This window comes from Phoenix dactylifera, chromosome 3 (assembly GCF_051530095.1).
Source record: "Phoenix dactylifera cultivar Ajwa chromosome 3, Ajwa_hap1_PhDact_Kaust_v1.1, whole genome shotgun sequence".
NCBI lineage: Eukaryota > Viridiplantae > Streptophyta > Magnoliopsida > Arecales > Arecaceae > Phoenix > Phoenix dactylifera.
This window is the reverse complement of record NC_143192.1, coordinates 41467432-41482870: the sequence shown is the minus strand read 5'-3', so window position 1 is coordinate 41482870 and position 15439 is coordinate 41467432. Positions and strand designations below refer to the sequence as shown.

The 15439-nt window shown below is 41.3% G+C and overlaps 1 protein-coding gene across 1 annotated transcript; it reads right to left on the bottom strand.

The window, feature by feature from the left end:
* Positions 1-13375: 13375 nt before the first annotated feature.
* LOC120109894 (brassinosteroid-responsive RING protein 1-like) lies at positions 13376-15196 on the bottom strand. The gene has a single exon (XM_039123507.3). The coding sequence runs from the start codon at positions 14765-14767 to the stop codon at positions 14177-14179; it is 591 nt and encodes a 196-aa protein (XP_038979435.2). The 5' UTR covers positions 14768-15196; the 3' UTR covers positions 13376-14176.
* Between the last annotated feature and the right edge of the window lie 243 nt (positions 15197-15439).

Below are 15439 nucleotides of genomic sequence, written 5' to 3'. Positions count from 1 at the left end.
TTGGCATGCATTGTTAACTTGGTTAAAGTTTATGAAAATTCTAATTATACTACAGAAATTCCAGCATTTGATTTTTCAGCTCTAAGATCATCATAAGTTGTGGAACCTCGCAGAATTTCATCCAACCAACTTTCCCTTAACGGTTAACAATGTAACTTTGTGATTGTGCAGTATAAATGTTTTACAGCAAGGTAATCATTCTTCAAGGGAATTGTCATTTTTGGTCCATGTTTTTTATTATTCATGAAGCCTTCAGTTTGCAATAAATCTTTATTACTATGGTTTTTCTGGTTTCAGGAAGATTTGAATTCAAATTTGTTGATCTTTAAACTGGCTATTACAAGGCAAAAATTGCTAAAGGTATTTTATGGCAATAGCTGTTGTTTTTCTCTGTCTTTTCAAATGTTGTCATGTAATCTGTTCTTTTCATGGATCATACATTTTTTGAAGGTGATGGTCAAACCAATTACCAATAAAATGCTTTTTAAATTCTTCTCTACGTAATTGAAGATTATGATGGCATCTGGTGCAAACATGTTTTGTTACTGTGTTATTTATGTTGTTGAACATTTTATTGAGGTCTGCTTGGTGATAAACTACTTACATAGAAGTACAAAAGTGACGTGAATGCGTAAATTTCTTAAGAAATATTCTAGTGTTGCATGTCTTATTCATCTGTTTATCTGTGTGCACTGTTGATTATTCCAGTGTCTTTTTAAGAGCTTCTTCTTCTGTTTTTTCACTGTTTGTGCTTTTTTTGTTTTTTGGTCTTTTGGGGGTGGGAGATGGGGGGAGGGTTGTGTTATTTGGTGAACTTTGCTCCAAGCTAGGAATGTGATTCTAATGGGAGGATGCAGTACATTATTTATCATTTTAAAAGCAGCTCAGTAGTTAAATGGATTATTAGGTCGGTCGTCTGTCTGCTGGGAGCCTTGTATGAACTATAGACTCTGAAATTAGTGTCAGAACCAGGTTCTTGGTCGGGGTTCCTGTCCGCTGGGAAGAATTCCATACTTTCTTGTATAAGCAATCGCCTCAAAAGTCCTTTTTAAGTAGTTTCATGCCTTCATCATGGTATCTGGCTGTGGATTCTGGCCTGCCACTTCATGTTTGTGTTGGTTCTGCTGACACCTACAACTGAAGATGGCTATTATGGTATTTAAACTTTTGACAGAATCAAGCTTGTCGATAGTGGTCTAAATAGTGCCGGGGCACTGATACAGTTAATCGTTTATGCCTGGTTTGAACCTCAATGAGCTTTAGAAAACTAATCTCTGAGAGAGCTAATATAGATTCCTACTGTTTCGTATGTGATGTGGGATCATCTGGCATCTTGATTCTGGAAATGTTGCATGAGCTAGTGGACTTCCCAATCCAGCATGTAGCAGTATGAATATATCTAGTCATTTAACTGCTTACATCAGTATGGTGAGATATATCCCTGCAGGTTGAAAATTAGATGGTAGAGGAACTTTTGATTCAAGCATACTGATTAATCATGCCACAATCCATTTTTAGAGTGTCATTTGAAAAATGACAGAAAATGTCGCTTTTGTTAGGAATTCATATTTTAGCTTCTCTAGTTCTTTCTTAGAATCTTGTAGAAAAACTGAGGGAAGGGGGAAAAATGAGAAATTCGCCATGTAGGAAGAGGAGTTCAACACATGCTAGCTAAAATAATAAAGTCGGTGAATGGTGGAAGGTAGGAATTTAAAACCATGTTTTAACTTTGGGGTTGAAGAACTTTTTAGCTGAGCAGTTGAGTTGCAGGCAAAGCTTTAGAATTGGGGAGAGCTCTCTCTATGCTTTCTTTTCTTCATGGAAAAGGGTTATGGTGTTTTACTCTGGGAGTGAAATGATTTGCTTAGTTTATAAAAGAGCCCAAATTGGTGGGCCTACTCATGAAAAATTGAGTTTCATGTGGATACAAGTATGTAAATGGTTTTGCTATTTATTCAGATTTGATATTATAGTTGAGATGTTTGAGTTGGTAATTATGGTTGTTTCCGTGGTAGCTTCTTACGCCCCGTTTAAAAAGTACTTTTTGGAGGGTTAAAAGCTCTTTTGCATGTTTTTGATGTGTTTGGTAAAAATTTTGAAGCAACTTTCTACTTCTTCTTAAAGTTAAAAAAAGTCTAGGGAAAAGCTCTAATTTGGAGCTTTCGGGCAAAAGGTCTACTTGAGATGCGTCAGAAAGCCTTTTATTTTTCTTTTTTCTTCGTTTTTTTTGTCCCTGCAATAGAATTTTTTTTAAAAAATTAATTAAAATACTTTTATTGTCATAATCATTTAATCCGATGTCTTTTTATTGCCATAATCATGTAATTAAGGATTTTGAGTTTCAACCTTATGATGATGACGACCTCCTCCCTTATGATATTTAGAGATTGATGAACAACAGGAAAAAAAGGAGTAAGGAATAAAGTGAAACATTAAATAATTGTCACTCTTCACAACACGACATTAGAGAGTATTTATGTTATTTTTATGTTCATTATTTGTGTGATTTTGGCAGATTTACACTGAAGTTAATATTGCATGTAATTATACTTGACATTATTGTACTTTGAACATATTTATTATTTACTTATCAAAAATCAATTCTTCTGGAAAATCATTATATTTAGCAACTTTGAGACTTTTAATTCCTGGTGTATTGAAGTCTTTGTCTTCATCATTTTGAGATCGAACTTGCTGACATCTGACGTTTATGATTTTTTTCTTCATCTTTTTAAAGTTAAGTGGCTTTTGATTAAACGCATGCAGCTATAAAATAGAATATGTAAAAACAAGCTTTTATTGTATAACAAACATTATTTTATATCATTTACGTTAGACTTTATAAAATGCTATAATGTATTTTAGTGCTTAGCCCAAAAGCTCATTAGGGGGGGGGGGGGGGGCGTGGGAGTTGGGGTTGGGATAGAACCTCCAACTTTTTCAAAACCACATTTATTAAAATAAATATTTATTACAAAATAGGTTTTAGCTGATTTTAGATCGAGCAAACCCAGGGAATCCTTGTTAATGATTCATATTAGCCTTAAGCTATCCACCTAAAGAAATGAAGGACCGGGTAACTAGGTAGTAGGTCCACTATGGGCAGAATTTTTTGTTGGATGTTTGGGGATTAGCGACAAAGATTTCCAGTTGAATGTGGCTGTAGAATTTGCTTAAATGGAAATAAACATAAGGTGTCTATATGTGCAAGAGGTGTGACCATGGGTACTTTACATAGGAAGTTGTTGACCATAAGCTCAGCCATAAGTTTGACTCTATAGATAGTTCCCATGAATGCAAACTGCATTATCCATCTCTCTCCCTCTCCCCCACCCCAATCCTTCCCCTTTCTATTGGTAACTTAGTTTATTTATAAGGTCTTAAGTCTCGAAGATAAACACTCATTAAACTACAGTATAGAAGGACCAGTCTAATGTGTTCACCTTTCTAGAATTCTATTAGCTACGTCAGTCGAGCTCTTTCAATACTGCTTGAGTGGAGATCAAGGTTTGCCGTCTCGGTACCGGACTCCGTACCGGTGCCACACTAGTATAATGTCGGTACGCTATGGTACGTAATTTTTTTGGTATACCAACACTCGGTATGCCACCAGTACCGATACCAAACTAGTATGATATGGTATGCTCGTAGCGTACCGGTTCGGTAAGGTATGGCATACCATGGTAGAGATAAAAAATAAGAATATCTGTTGGTCCACTATTTTATAGTGTTTAATCTTCACTCTTTTTACCTTTGAAAATTGCATGTTATGTGCTTTTTATATATCTAATTAATTATAATTTTTTATCCTCCAAATTTTCATCTATTATTCAAATCTATAATTGAACATTTCTTTTCCCCCAAATGAATATATAATAAATGCGTGGCACCACATAGTACATATGCATATCCCCTTATTTGATTATTTTTTAGGGCAGAATTTCTACCACGGAGATAGATCCTGTCACGCCCCCGCCTCTGTGAGGCACGTGAGGCACCTAGTGCCCACGTGGGGGCCACATGAGGGGGGACCGCGGGGCTCCCCTGCCAGATATTGTCCGGTTCCGGGGCTTCACGCAAGCGTCCTTCACTCCTCCCCGGTTTTGTTTTCCTCCCAAAATGCGTCTGCAGGATTTGGAGACACCCGCCTCATATGCCCAGGCTCTGGAACGAGTCTTTCCGATGTGGGACTATTGGGCCTCACACCCTTCCCACCATCGGACAAGAGCCGTCCTCGGCTCTGATACCAAATGCCACGCCCCCGCCTCTGCGAGGCACGTGAGGCACCTAGTGCCTACGTGGGGGCCACATGAGCGGGGAACACGGGGCTCCCCTGCCAGATATTGTCCGGTTCTGGGGCTTCACGCAAGCGTCCTTCACCCCTTCCAGGTTTTGTTTTCCACCCAAAACGCGTCTGCAGGATTTGGAGACACCCGCCTCATATGCCCAGGCTCTGGAACGAGTCTTTCCGATGTGGGACTATTGGGCCTCACACCCTTCCCACCATCGGACAAGAGCCGTCCTCGGCTCTGATACCAAATGTCACGCCCCCGCCTCTGCGGGGCACGTGAGGCACCCAGTGCCCACGTGGGGGCCATACGAGGAGGGAACACGGGGCTCCCCTGCCAGATATTGTCCGGTTCTGGGGCTTCACGCAAGCGTCCTTCACCCCTCCCAGGTTTTGTTTTCAATCCAAAACGCGTCTGCAGGATTTGGAGACACCCGCCTCATATGCCCAGGCTCTGGAACGAATCTTTCCGATGTGGGACTATTGGGCCTCACACCCTTCCCACCATCGGACAAGAGCCGTCCTCGGCTCTTATACCAAATGTCACGCCCCCGCCTCTGCGAGGCACGTGAGGCACCTAGTGCCTACGTGGGGACCACATGAGGGGGGAACACGGGGCTCCCCTACCAGATATTGTCTGGTTCTGGGGCTTCACGCAAGCGTCCTTCACCCCTCCCAAGTTTTGTTTTCCACCCAAAACGCGTCTGCAGGATTTGGAAACACCCGCCTCATATGCCCAGGCTCTGGAACGAGTCTTTCCGATGTGAGACTATTGGGGTGCTCTGATACCAAATGTCACGCTCCCGCCTCTGCGGGGCACGTGAGGCACCCAGTGCCCACGTGGGGGCCACACGAGGAGGGAACACGGGGCTCCCCTGCCAGATATTGTCCGGTTCTGGGGCTTCACGCAAGCGTCCTTCACCCCTCCCAGGTTTTGTTTTCCACCCAACACGCGTCTGCAGGATTTGGAGACACTCGCCTCATATGCCTAGGCTCTGGAACGAGTCTTTCCGATGTGGGACTATTGGGCCTCACACCCTTCCCACCATCGGACAAGAGCCGTCCTCGGCTCTGATATCAAATGTCACGCCCCCGCCACTGCGAGACACGTGAGGCACCTAGTGCCTACGTGGGGGCCACATGAGGGGGGAACACGGGGCTCCCCTGCCAGATATTGTCCGGTTCTGGGGCTTCACGCAAGCGTCCTTCACCCCTCCCAGGTTTTGTTTTCCACCCAAAACGCGTCTGCAGGATTTGGAGACACCCGCCTCATATGCCCAGGCTCTGGAACGAGTCTTTCCGATGTGGGACTATTGGGCCTCACAGATCCCAATCCTCACTCTTCACTGGACCTTGTCTTCTTTTTCTGTTTGTATAAAATATTTCCAAGTATTGCAAAATCATTGAGGATTGATTCATAATCATAGCCGTAATCATCTAGCCTTTTTCCAACTATTTCGGGTTGGCTCTATGGATCCTCATTCACCAACAATTGTTTCAACAGATACAGTGAATTATCCCACTAATGTTTATGAGCCTTGTAGGTCTTATGGATAGATCCTTTCTTTTCCAAAGTTGCTAGGCTAAGAACTTATAGAGTCGATATTAGTTTAGGAAATAGGTTTAGAACAGTTTCATATGTGATGGAAAGTGCTTAGGTCCATAAAGCTGAAACTGCATATACAATAAGAAGATATAGAAATGCAAGTATTAGGAAAGTTTATACTTGTTGCTAAAATTGATCAGATGATCCAAAACAACATTTTTAAAGTAGTTGCATGATATTACAAAGCTCTTTTAATTTTTGTAATTTAGTTGTGTTCGCGCATGTACATGGAGGATGAGTGGTATACTACTGCATTTAATAATTCCTCCTAAACGAATAAGTTTCTCCTTTTTCTTTGTTGCTACATTTTCCTTGGGGATGATTTTTCCTTTGATAAGGGAAAGGATGGGAGAAAGCATGCTTGAAGCACCCTTAATACATGTTTTATGAGATATAAGGTGATATGACAAATGAGATAAGTCTGATGAAGAATGAAGTTAGGATAGGGTATGGCTTTGGTTGTGGCCTGGGAGGGGTAACCCCGAAGAAGAATAAGCTAGGACAATGGTTTGGTGTTAGGGCTAGGGAAGCAGTCTACCCAAGTTTCCCTGTGTGTCTTTGTGCATATATTTATTGGGCAATCTAATCCATTGGAAATAAGGAAATGCTTTTTTCCCTTTTTTGGGGGTTGGGATGGGGTGTTAGAGCAAGTACGTATAAGTTCTGAAGTTATAAAAAGAAATGCTGGAGCTGCTATTACTACAAGTTCGCTTGATGCTCATCGGAAGGTGTTTAGATGGACAAATTTGAAATAAGAGACTATTTTATGTCAGTCAAACATTGGATATCAACAATAAGACACTCCCTTGATTGTTTGACTTGAATGCTTCAACTAAAGTTGTATAGCATCATCAAAAACAATCAGATAAATGACTCTAGAACAGAAGTAAAAGAAATTCGGTCAAAGCATTGTAGAATTTTCGATGAACCACTGTTTTGTAATCAATTCCGTACTCCTAAATCCATAGTCTAATAAGTTAAATCCTTGAGTCCTCAGTAGGTTTGTATCAACTTGAGTAAACTCTACCGAACTACTTTCCAACAGCACTTCAGGTTTCGGGCTGATGCTAGCATACTGTTGTTCCTAGTAAGTTAGCACCAATTGACTATAGTCTGAAGTTTTCCTGGTTTACTTGTTGAGTCCTGTGTTGTGCAATGTCTTCCCATCAGTTGAGGGCTAGATTAAAAGTTATATGCACTTATGTTCGCAAAGTTTGTGCTTGGTTGTAAATGAGCAGAAGTTTGGGTTTGTTTGCCTGGAAGGAATATTGGTGGTGTTGACTTGTAATATTCTGATTGGCAGTGGCTTCAATCAGTCTTTTGGTGGCAGTGATTCCTCCAAGTCTTTGTTGAAGAACAGGTGTGTTCTTTCCTGGTTCTCTTTCAAACTATCCTATATTTATTTGTTTCTTTACTTCTTTTCTATTAGGTATTATGTCCTGGCATAACCTTAATCACTTAGAAAGACAAAATTGTGGAACTCTTAGAAAGTTGAACTTTACCTAGGTTATACCATGATAGATTTGGTACAAGAGCAAGTTTGGCTCCTGATGCAGTGATGTCAGGTTGTTCTAGATTTGGGTTATTTTGTTTTTTTATTTTTAATGGAAGTATGGTGGAGATACCAACACCACGTTTGAACCCTGATCGTCCTCAGGTGGGGAGGGATGTCAACAGCTAGGTCTAATTGGCATCTGTATGACTTTTGGAGGCTGAGCTCTTTTCAGTACATGGGGTTATTTATGTCACACCTGGTGTTGCGTGAGCATCCTTTGGGTCCATATAGTAGTCAGCAGAAGTCCAATAGTCCAAACTTTTCTATTTATTTGGTTTAGAAATTATTTAGGTCTGATTTATCTATTTTATTTCTTTCAGTAATTGATGTATTTAAATAGGAAAGCAACTAGGAGTTTCTGTTCATAATCTTTAAAGAGACCTTCTAAGAGTTAAAACGGTGGTTAATCAGGGAGATTTTTCAAGTGATTTCTTTCTATATTTGTACGAATCCTAACGGACTCCAACTAGGAACTTTTTGGGGTTTTCTTGAGTCTATAAAGAGTCCAAAAGGGGTCTGTTGCAGGGCACTGTATGTTGGTTTTGAAGAAAGAAGGGCTAGTTCCATCGGTTCTCTCCCTTGTACTTCTTCTTCCCTATCTTTATTATTCACAATTTTTCTCTACTGGTTCTGTTCTCTTTACCTCTTATTCTCTTCACTAGTTGCTTGTTGCAATACTTGATTATTAGGAGATAGACACAGTTAATATTCATTTGCTACACTAATTTATTGTTTTATGTGCTAAGTTCTTTCTCGGATATATATTATTATGGTTCTGATATCGCTTGTTTATTTTGGTTAACAAAATTCAAAATCAATTGATATTACTTCTTCATTTTGATTAAAAAATTCAAAACCATTCTGCATCTATAATCAATGTGCATTATTTGATCTATTATGATTACGCACCTATATTTGACTGTTTAAAAGAGTTCTAGATTGTGTTCGGTTCATCTGCTCACATCTAGGTCACCAAAATTAGAGTAAATTTCAAGTTTTTCTATTGACAGCCCTAATCTTGGTATCTGGACAGCCTGCAACAAAGTCCTTCATAACCTAATCGTTTACCTCAAGGTCCACTATCGAATGCAGGCAGCCCTAAATTCTATTGTCCTACGTCACCTGGTGTATCTTCTGCTGAGACCTCTGATACACTGAGTGGTTTCAATGATGGAGTCTCAAGTGCAGTGGGAAACAAAGCAAGGAGTAGGATGCTTAAGTGATATAGGTGTTTACTTGAGATGGATACTTAAAAGCCCATTACTCTGTTTTTAACGTAGATCTTTGCATAAATTTTAATTATGGTATTCTGGAGGAGATCATTGAACATGGTGTTGGATATCAGAATATGAACATGGTTGATTGGATTTTTTGCTCATGTTTAACTAATAAGTAAATGGAAAATTTACCTTTGCTATGGCCATATTTTCTCTAGAAATAAGTATAAAACTTAATGAGATAATCCTAATTTGATGCTGAGGAAATTACGGTGGCAGGGTAATTATGATATGACTGTTGTTCCAGTCGCAAGAAATGGAGGGTCAGCATAATATATTTTAGTGGAGGATCTCTTCAAATACCAAATCCTGTACATATAGAAGATCTACATGCTTCCATTCATGAGATCAAACAGGCTGCTCTAGGGTAGATAGATGATAGTGCTTCAGGAATTCCCACTATTGTGTTTCGTGTCAGCATTAAAGAGGATGAATGGAGGTAAAGAGTACAATGTCATATTAGAGAACGGTTGCTTAATCCCTCTGCTTTGGAAATGCAGAGGGATTAACAAAACAAAGATGCTAATGTACTAGAAGAATTTAGAAGGGAACAGAATCCAGAATTGTGTATCATTTTTGCTTCTGGTGATAGCTGTAAAAGAAGTTTGTAGCATACCATTCTCCTATTTGGCTTGAATGCGCATTATCTTTCTATACATTTTGGTTGCCCCATCAGTGGCATTTTCATCTTATGGGTAAGGATGTTGCTAAAGCAAGTTTCATTAATTTTAGAAGATACATGTAGCGCACTTGACATTTTGCCTTCAGATAAGTAGCAGTCAAGAAGTATAACTATTGTTTATTCTAGTACATGCTACATGCAAAGAGGAGAGCTTTGGGTTGAAATTTTTTAGCTTCAGCAGCTATGTTCCCCATGTTGTTGCTGGAGAACACAGGTGTTCTGCGCCAGTCAAAGAATTTTTGGGGACCTATTAAGGTAATGGGCAGGCCTACTGTTATGTTTCTTATCAGATGAGTTACTCGATTGATCATCTTAAAGGATATCCATTTATGTGGTGAAGCAACAAGAGAGATTTAGTATAAGGTGATAGACTTCGGTCGTGTGCCACCTGCATCTTTCTTGGCTTAACTTCTATTGTCCCTAATGCGGCCCGCGTGTTGACAGTAAAATTTGAGCCATATCATCTTAGAACTTAAAGTATCTGGTCCATACTAAGTCTCTTTTGGATCGTGTGATCAGGGTTGAAGCGAAAGGGTGCAAATTGAAATGAAGTTGATGTCACGAAAAGAGATATGGTAATTAAATTCTTGGAAGGGTTCAGGTCTAGGTTTCAGGTTCAAGTTTCCTTGGGAAAGCAGCTTGTGAAAAAGACTGAAGGACGGTAGCGAAAATCCAAAAGACAATTTTCACAAGCACCTGGTTTTATTAAACAGAACCTTGGCAGCAGAGTAGAAATAATTCAAATCTGGGGGGATCTTGGTACCAGATTTTTACTCATGCTAACTTCATATGCAGTAGAGTGCTAAGTCTAGAAGTTGGGCATTATGATATGCTAGAAGCAATTGAAAATTAGCTAGAGTTTTATTGAGGGCACTAACACGGGAGGATCAGGCATCATGCATTTATCTTCTTAGCCTTGTGGAGCTCCTGCATTTGTTGATGGAAGAGAGGGAAAAGTCATCAAAGGATGGTTGCTGTTGAAGAAACCAAACGAATTGTTCCCTTAGCACAAGCTGTTTGCAAGATATGGGTGTCAATTCTTGTCAAATAGCTCAATCTTTTCTTGTGAGAGGACATTCTCCTACCGAGTAGAATTTTTTTTCATAGTCCCAATTCCTAAGTTGCTCGGACCTGAAACCTAAGACCGTAAGGTTCATTGCCACTTCAGACCGTGCAACTCTGGAAAGGTACTTACCAAGATATGCACCAATTTGTCCAAGGCAACATCTGTTGGCTAACAGCCTAGCAAAAGCACCGAGAGAGACGCCGCATCTCTTTGGTTCTGTAACACCGTAGAAAAAAATTACAAACTACACTATTTTTATTGGTTGTTTGATTCAAATTGTCATTTTCTACAGCTGCTAGTTGCATTAAATGATGATGTGTGATCAATTAATATAATTGAATTTCTTGGGGAATATTTGTAATTTTACTAAACCAACATGATATAGTAGATTAAGTGTTCGAGAAAAGGTCAAGGCATTTCTTTGACGTTCTTTCTTTTCTTTAGTTTCCTCCAACCATTGCCTAAGCATCCAGCTGCTTTCCATCTAAGCTCTGGAAATTTCCCCGGCCGCGTGCGCATCACGCCTGCCTTTTAGAAAGATCACCGTCAAGTTTCCTTGGATGGGAAAAGTTGTTTGACGAGATGTTAACCAATGCCTGCATTAGCTGTGCGTATCCAATGAAATCTCCAAAGGGTGCTTTGAAAAGAAGTTAACCAGTGGGTTTAGATTATCTCTAGCTGTTATTGCAAGCATCAGCGGTGCCAGGGCTCGTTATTAGAGTGAATATTAGCGACAGTGGGAGGCCTCAAGATAGCTTGTAACTGAAACGAAAATAGCAGTATTCATCTTGGAGTATAACAGAGGCGGATGATTGAGACAATGATTTTTATCAACCAAGAAGATTATCCAGCAAAATACCCTGAGCAACGAACTGCCTAAGAAAGAACAAATGTGTACTTGGGGATTTAATGGAGAAAACATAGACTATTTTTGTGGTAATCTAGAAGAAGTGATGAAGTTGCCTTATGATTAATTTGGTAAGCTGTTGTTGCTAGCTACTTTCTTATTTCCCCGCGTGTGATGTCCGGTCAACAAGGCACTTAGGAAACTCCGATGGAGGGAAATAGTAAACATCTTCATATATGTGAAGATTCGTGTGAGCATGTATTTTGGATACTTATACATGATCAAAAAAATCTAAATAATATCTTTTAGCTACTCTTTTTAGATAAGATCTTGAGTTGTAACAAATGGTACGAGAGCAGATCCAACCCATGTCTTATGTGGATTAATAGATGCTGCAGCACAGTTGCATTAGGGTTGACCATGGGCTGATTATGATGTTTGTGATTAAATTTGAATGGAATTGGATACTTAGCCTGACGAGAACTTGAGGATTTAAATGGAGGGAGTATGTGATGATCTGTGCAAGCGTGTATTTAGTCCTACACTGGCTATGCACCATGTACATTTTAAATATTTATATAATACAAAAAAATCTAAATAATACATTCTGAATAATTTTTTTGGATGTGGTCATGGTGCGTGACTGTATATTTGGATGAGACTCACATTTCTAGATTTTCTTAAGCCTAAGGCAGTGCAGATACATTTGTAATGAAGCAAACTGGTAAAATTCTTTGTTGTTGGGGTTGTACATGGATGAGAACGGTAAAATGTAAATATGAACATGCTCAATAGCGGAAAGGTACTAAGGGCTTGAAGGTTGGAAGTTCATGGAGTCCTGCTAGAAGCCTTGCTAACTTCTTAGTCAAAACTGAAATCATTGTGCGGAACATGGTGAATACATGAAGTCGAGCCAGTGCAGCAAGATCTCAAGCATATTTTCCATCATGACGTTGATGCATCAGTTTGATGACTATGGAATCTGATGATCATTAAGCGCGCATATTCTTGCTAGCTACCATGAAGAGATTCGTGGAGAACTTTAGAAAGCTACGAGGAAGATGCCTGTGGTGCCCACGATGTGACCTCTTCTGTGGACTATTGCTCGAGTTGCGCCAGTCACCGGAAACTCCTTTTGGAGACTACACTTCAGTTTGGACGGTATCCAAGCTATCAGAGAGACTGAAAGCATTTAATGGTTTCTAATTGTGAAGGAGCGGAGGTGATTTAATGACCAGTAAAAAAACAAAATAAAGAACAAAGGCCATTTGGGATCTCTTGAAAGGATCCCTGGTGGATACTAAGACATGGGATGTACGAGGGATTTTTTTAATATATGAGAGAAGGTTGTACGAGGAACGTATGCTTGTTCAGAAATTATGCAGCGTTATCCATTGGAGGATTCGGAAGTTGGTGGGAGATTTCAAGCCTACCATACTCTAAAATAGAGTCTCGCAGGACGGAGGCGACCTGGATCAAATGGCTGGCAGTACCTAGAAACTTCATTGAAATATAAATGCCAACGGCGCCATTAGATATGACATTGGTTTTCCGGGATGGGAATGACAGCAGAGGATCCTACAAGCAGAACTAGATTTTTTCCGCTCAACGGCTTTGGCTGCAAGAGCTTGAATATAAGAGTTTTCTTAACAAAAAAAAAATGTCAGTTTCGTTGGATTGCAAGATGGCTGCAAACATGGTAGCTCGACTTTGAACATTTTTTTGTGAGCAAGAGGTTCTTATTGTGCATCCGTTCTACAGAATTTAAATCGAGGTGGGGATGATGAGAACTCCTTGTGTGGTTCGAGTTATATTCGGGCTTTTTGCCACGAAGTTTAAAACTGTACATTTGAGATCTGAGAAAGCCGAGCCGTAGATTATTGCAATATCCTTTGGCTGAATTGGGCACAAGGAATCCAAGGCTGGCGGCAAAGGATGTTAAGGAACAGTAGCCGCCACTCTCATTGATGGAAGAAGCATGATAGACGAGGCCTCGGGCGAGCTCGATCGTTATCTTCTTCGATACCGACAAAAATGTAAGGACAGCAAAGAACTACTTCAACTTGTTTGCTTTTGGAATTAAAAAATCATTCAGCAATGGAAAAAATATAATTTTTTTATAGATAGAGGAAGATAAACAAATATCGACAGCTTGTTCCTCCCTACTCTTTCTCTAGATGAACTTCTCTGGTGGGAGAAGAGCCTGTGGCTTTTCGACTTTCTCAGCATAATCTTGCGACTTTTGGAGCCTATCTTTAAGTAAGCGCCTAAATTAATTCAACAAAAAGAGGTCGACATCTTTTAGTTGGGCTATCTTCGAGCAAGCTCTTAGCTTTCATCGTGAGTGTGAGAAGAATTGAGGCTGTTCCAGCCTTCGATTTTTACTCTATGTTAATCCTTTTCCCATCAAGACGCAAATTTTGTTTGGAGGCCGAAGCACAAAGAAAAGTCCCCCTCTTGCTTTGTCTGCCTCCCTGTTTACCCCCATATCCCCGCTGAATCACCGTGCTCAATTCCTCGAAACACCCGTCGGAAAAATTATTCTCTCTTGAGGTTCTTTTGACACCCCTTGCTATCATTACTATCTGTGGCGATCTTGGCCCTCAGAAATTACGACTAAAACAATAACAAACCCTTTGCATGCTACATATCGAATTCCAATTCTAGCGTTCAGAAATCCAAATTCCAAAGAACACACACGTAATTTCCGACCACCTCTCTTTCCTCTCGATCTTCTATCTGTTTATTTTTGTTGTTGCTGCTGCTGCTGCTGCTGTTGCTGTGGTGGAGGGATTCTGGTTTCCGCGAGCGTGCTATGTACAATTGGCCGCTCCAGATTCCTTCTCGTATGCCATTTATATACTAGTGGAAAGAAGCTGAAGCTGGTGGTGAACGAGCAGCGTCGGCGTCGGAGGAGGAGAAGGGAAGGAGGAATAGTAGTAGTCGTAGAAGGAGTCCGGGACGCCGGCGGCGGCCCAAAGGCGGTCGCTGAGGGAGTCTTGCATCTCCTCCGGGATGAGCGGCGTGCGGCAGAGCGGGCAAGTCCGCTGGTCATGCTCCATCCAGCGGTCAAGGCAGCCGCGGTGGAAGATGTGGCGGCAGTTGGCCAGCCGCCGCACCTCCTCCGCCGCCTCGAATTCGTAGAGGCACACCGCGCAGCTGTCCCCCAGGTGCTGCCCTTCCCCCGCCAGCTCCTCGTACCGGACCACGGGGAGGACCTCCTGGATCAGCATCGCCGACGCCGACCGGAATTCCGGGCGGTGGTGCTGGCCGTGGCCGTGGGGGGCAGGGGGGTCAACCCAGGGGATGTCGGAGTCGAGGAGGTCGCCGAGGCCGACGGCGGTGAAGACCCAGGAGATGACGCGTCGGACGAAGCCGAGGAGGAAGACCGTGTGGAGGAGGAGCTTGGGGAGGAGCAGCTCTGAGTAGCCAACCGGGAATCCCATTATATATTAAGCTCAACCGGGAACTCCAACTTCAATCACCTGGGAAAAGGATCGCCTTTCCTTCCCCTCCTCAGATCCTCTTGGAATTGGGCTTGGGTTGTGAGAGACTTGATCACTTCTCTTTCGCTCTTCCGTTTCCTGCAACTCTGGGATGGGAGTAATGATGCCGGGGTTGCTGCAAGCTGCAAGCTGGGCTGCTTTTATGCAGAGGTTTTGGGGGGGGGAGGGTGGGGACGCGGAAATGCCATGTGAATGCAGTGGCAGAATTATTCTTATAGAATAGGTGGGGATTTGTTGAAGAACGAGCTGTGGGGTCGTATAATATTTTGTTAGATTTTCTTTTGATGCTTGGATGGGGATGGTTACAGGAAGGTGCGCTTTCCACGAGCACCAACGACTTTTTTTTTTTTAACAAAAACTGAAGCCTTCTCTCCTGTTTCCTGGCTCTTGGAACTGTTTTTTGTCCCCGTCTCCTCTTTGTTAATATTCTACATCATTCATGTCTCATTTTGTAGCTTTAGAAAATCTACGAACTTTGATCGTATTTGGGCTGAAGATTTTTCTTTTTTCTTTTAGACTAAGAGAACTGTAGATTATTAATCATCTTCTTGTCTCTCTCTTTTTCTTTCAGACTAATAGTGACGTGCCGTGGGGGCCGGAGCACCACTCGGC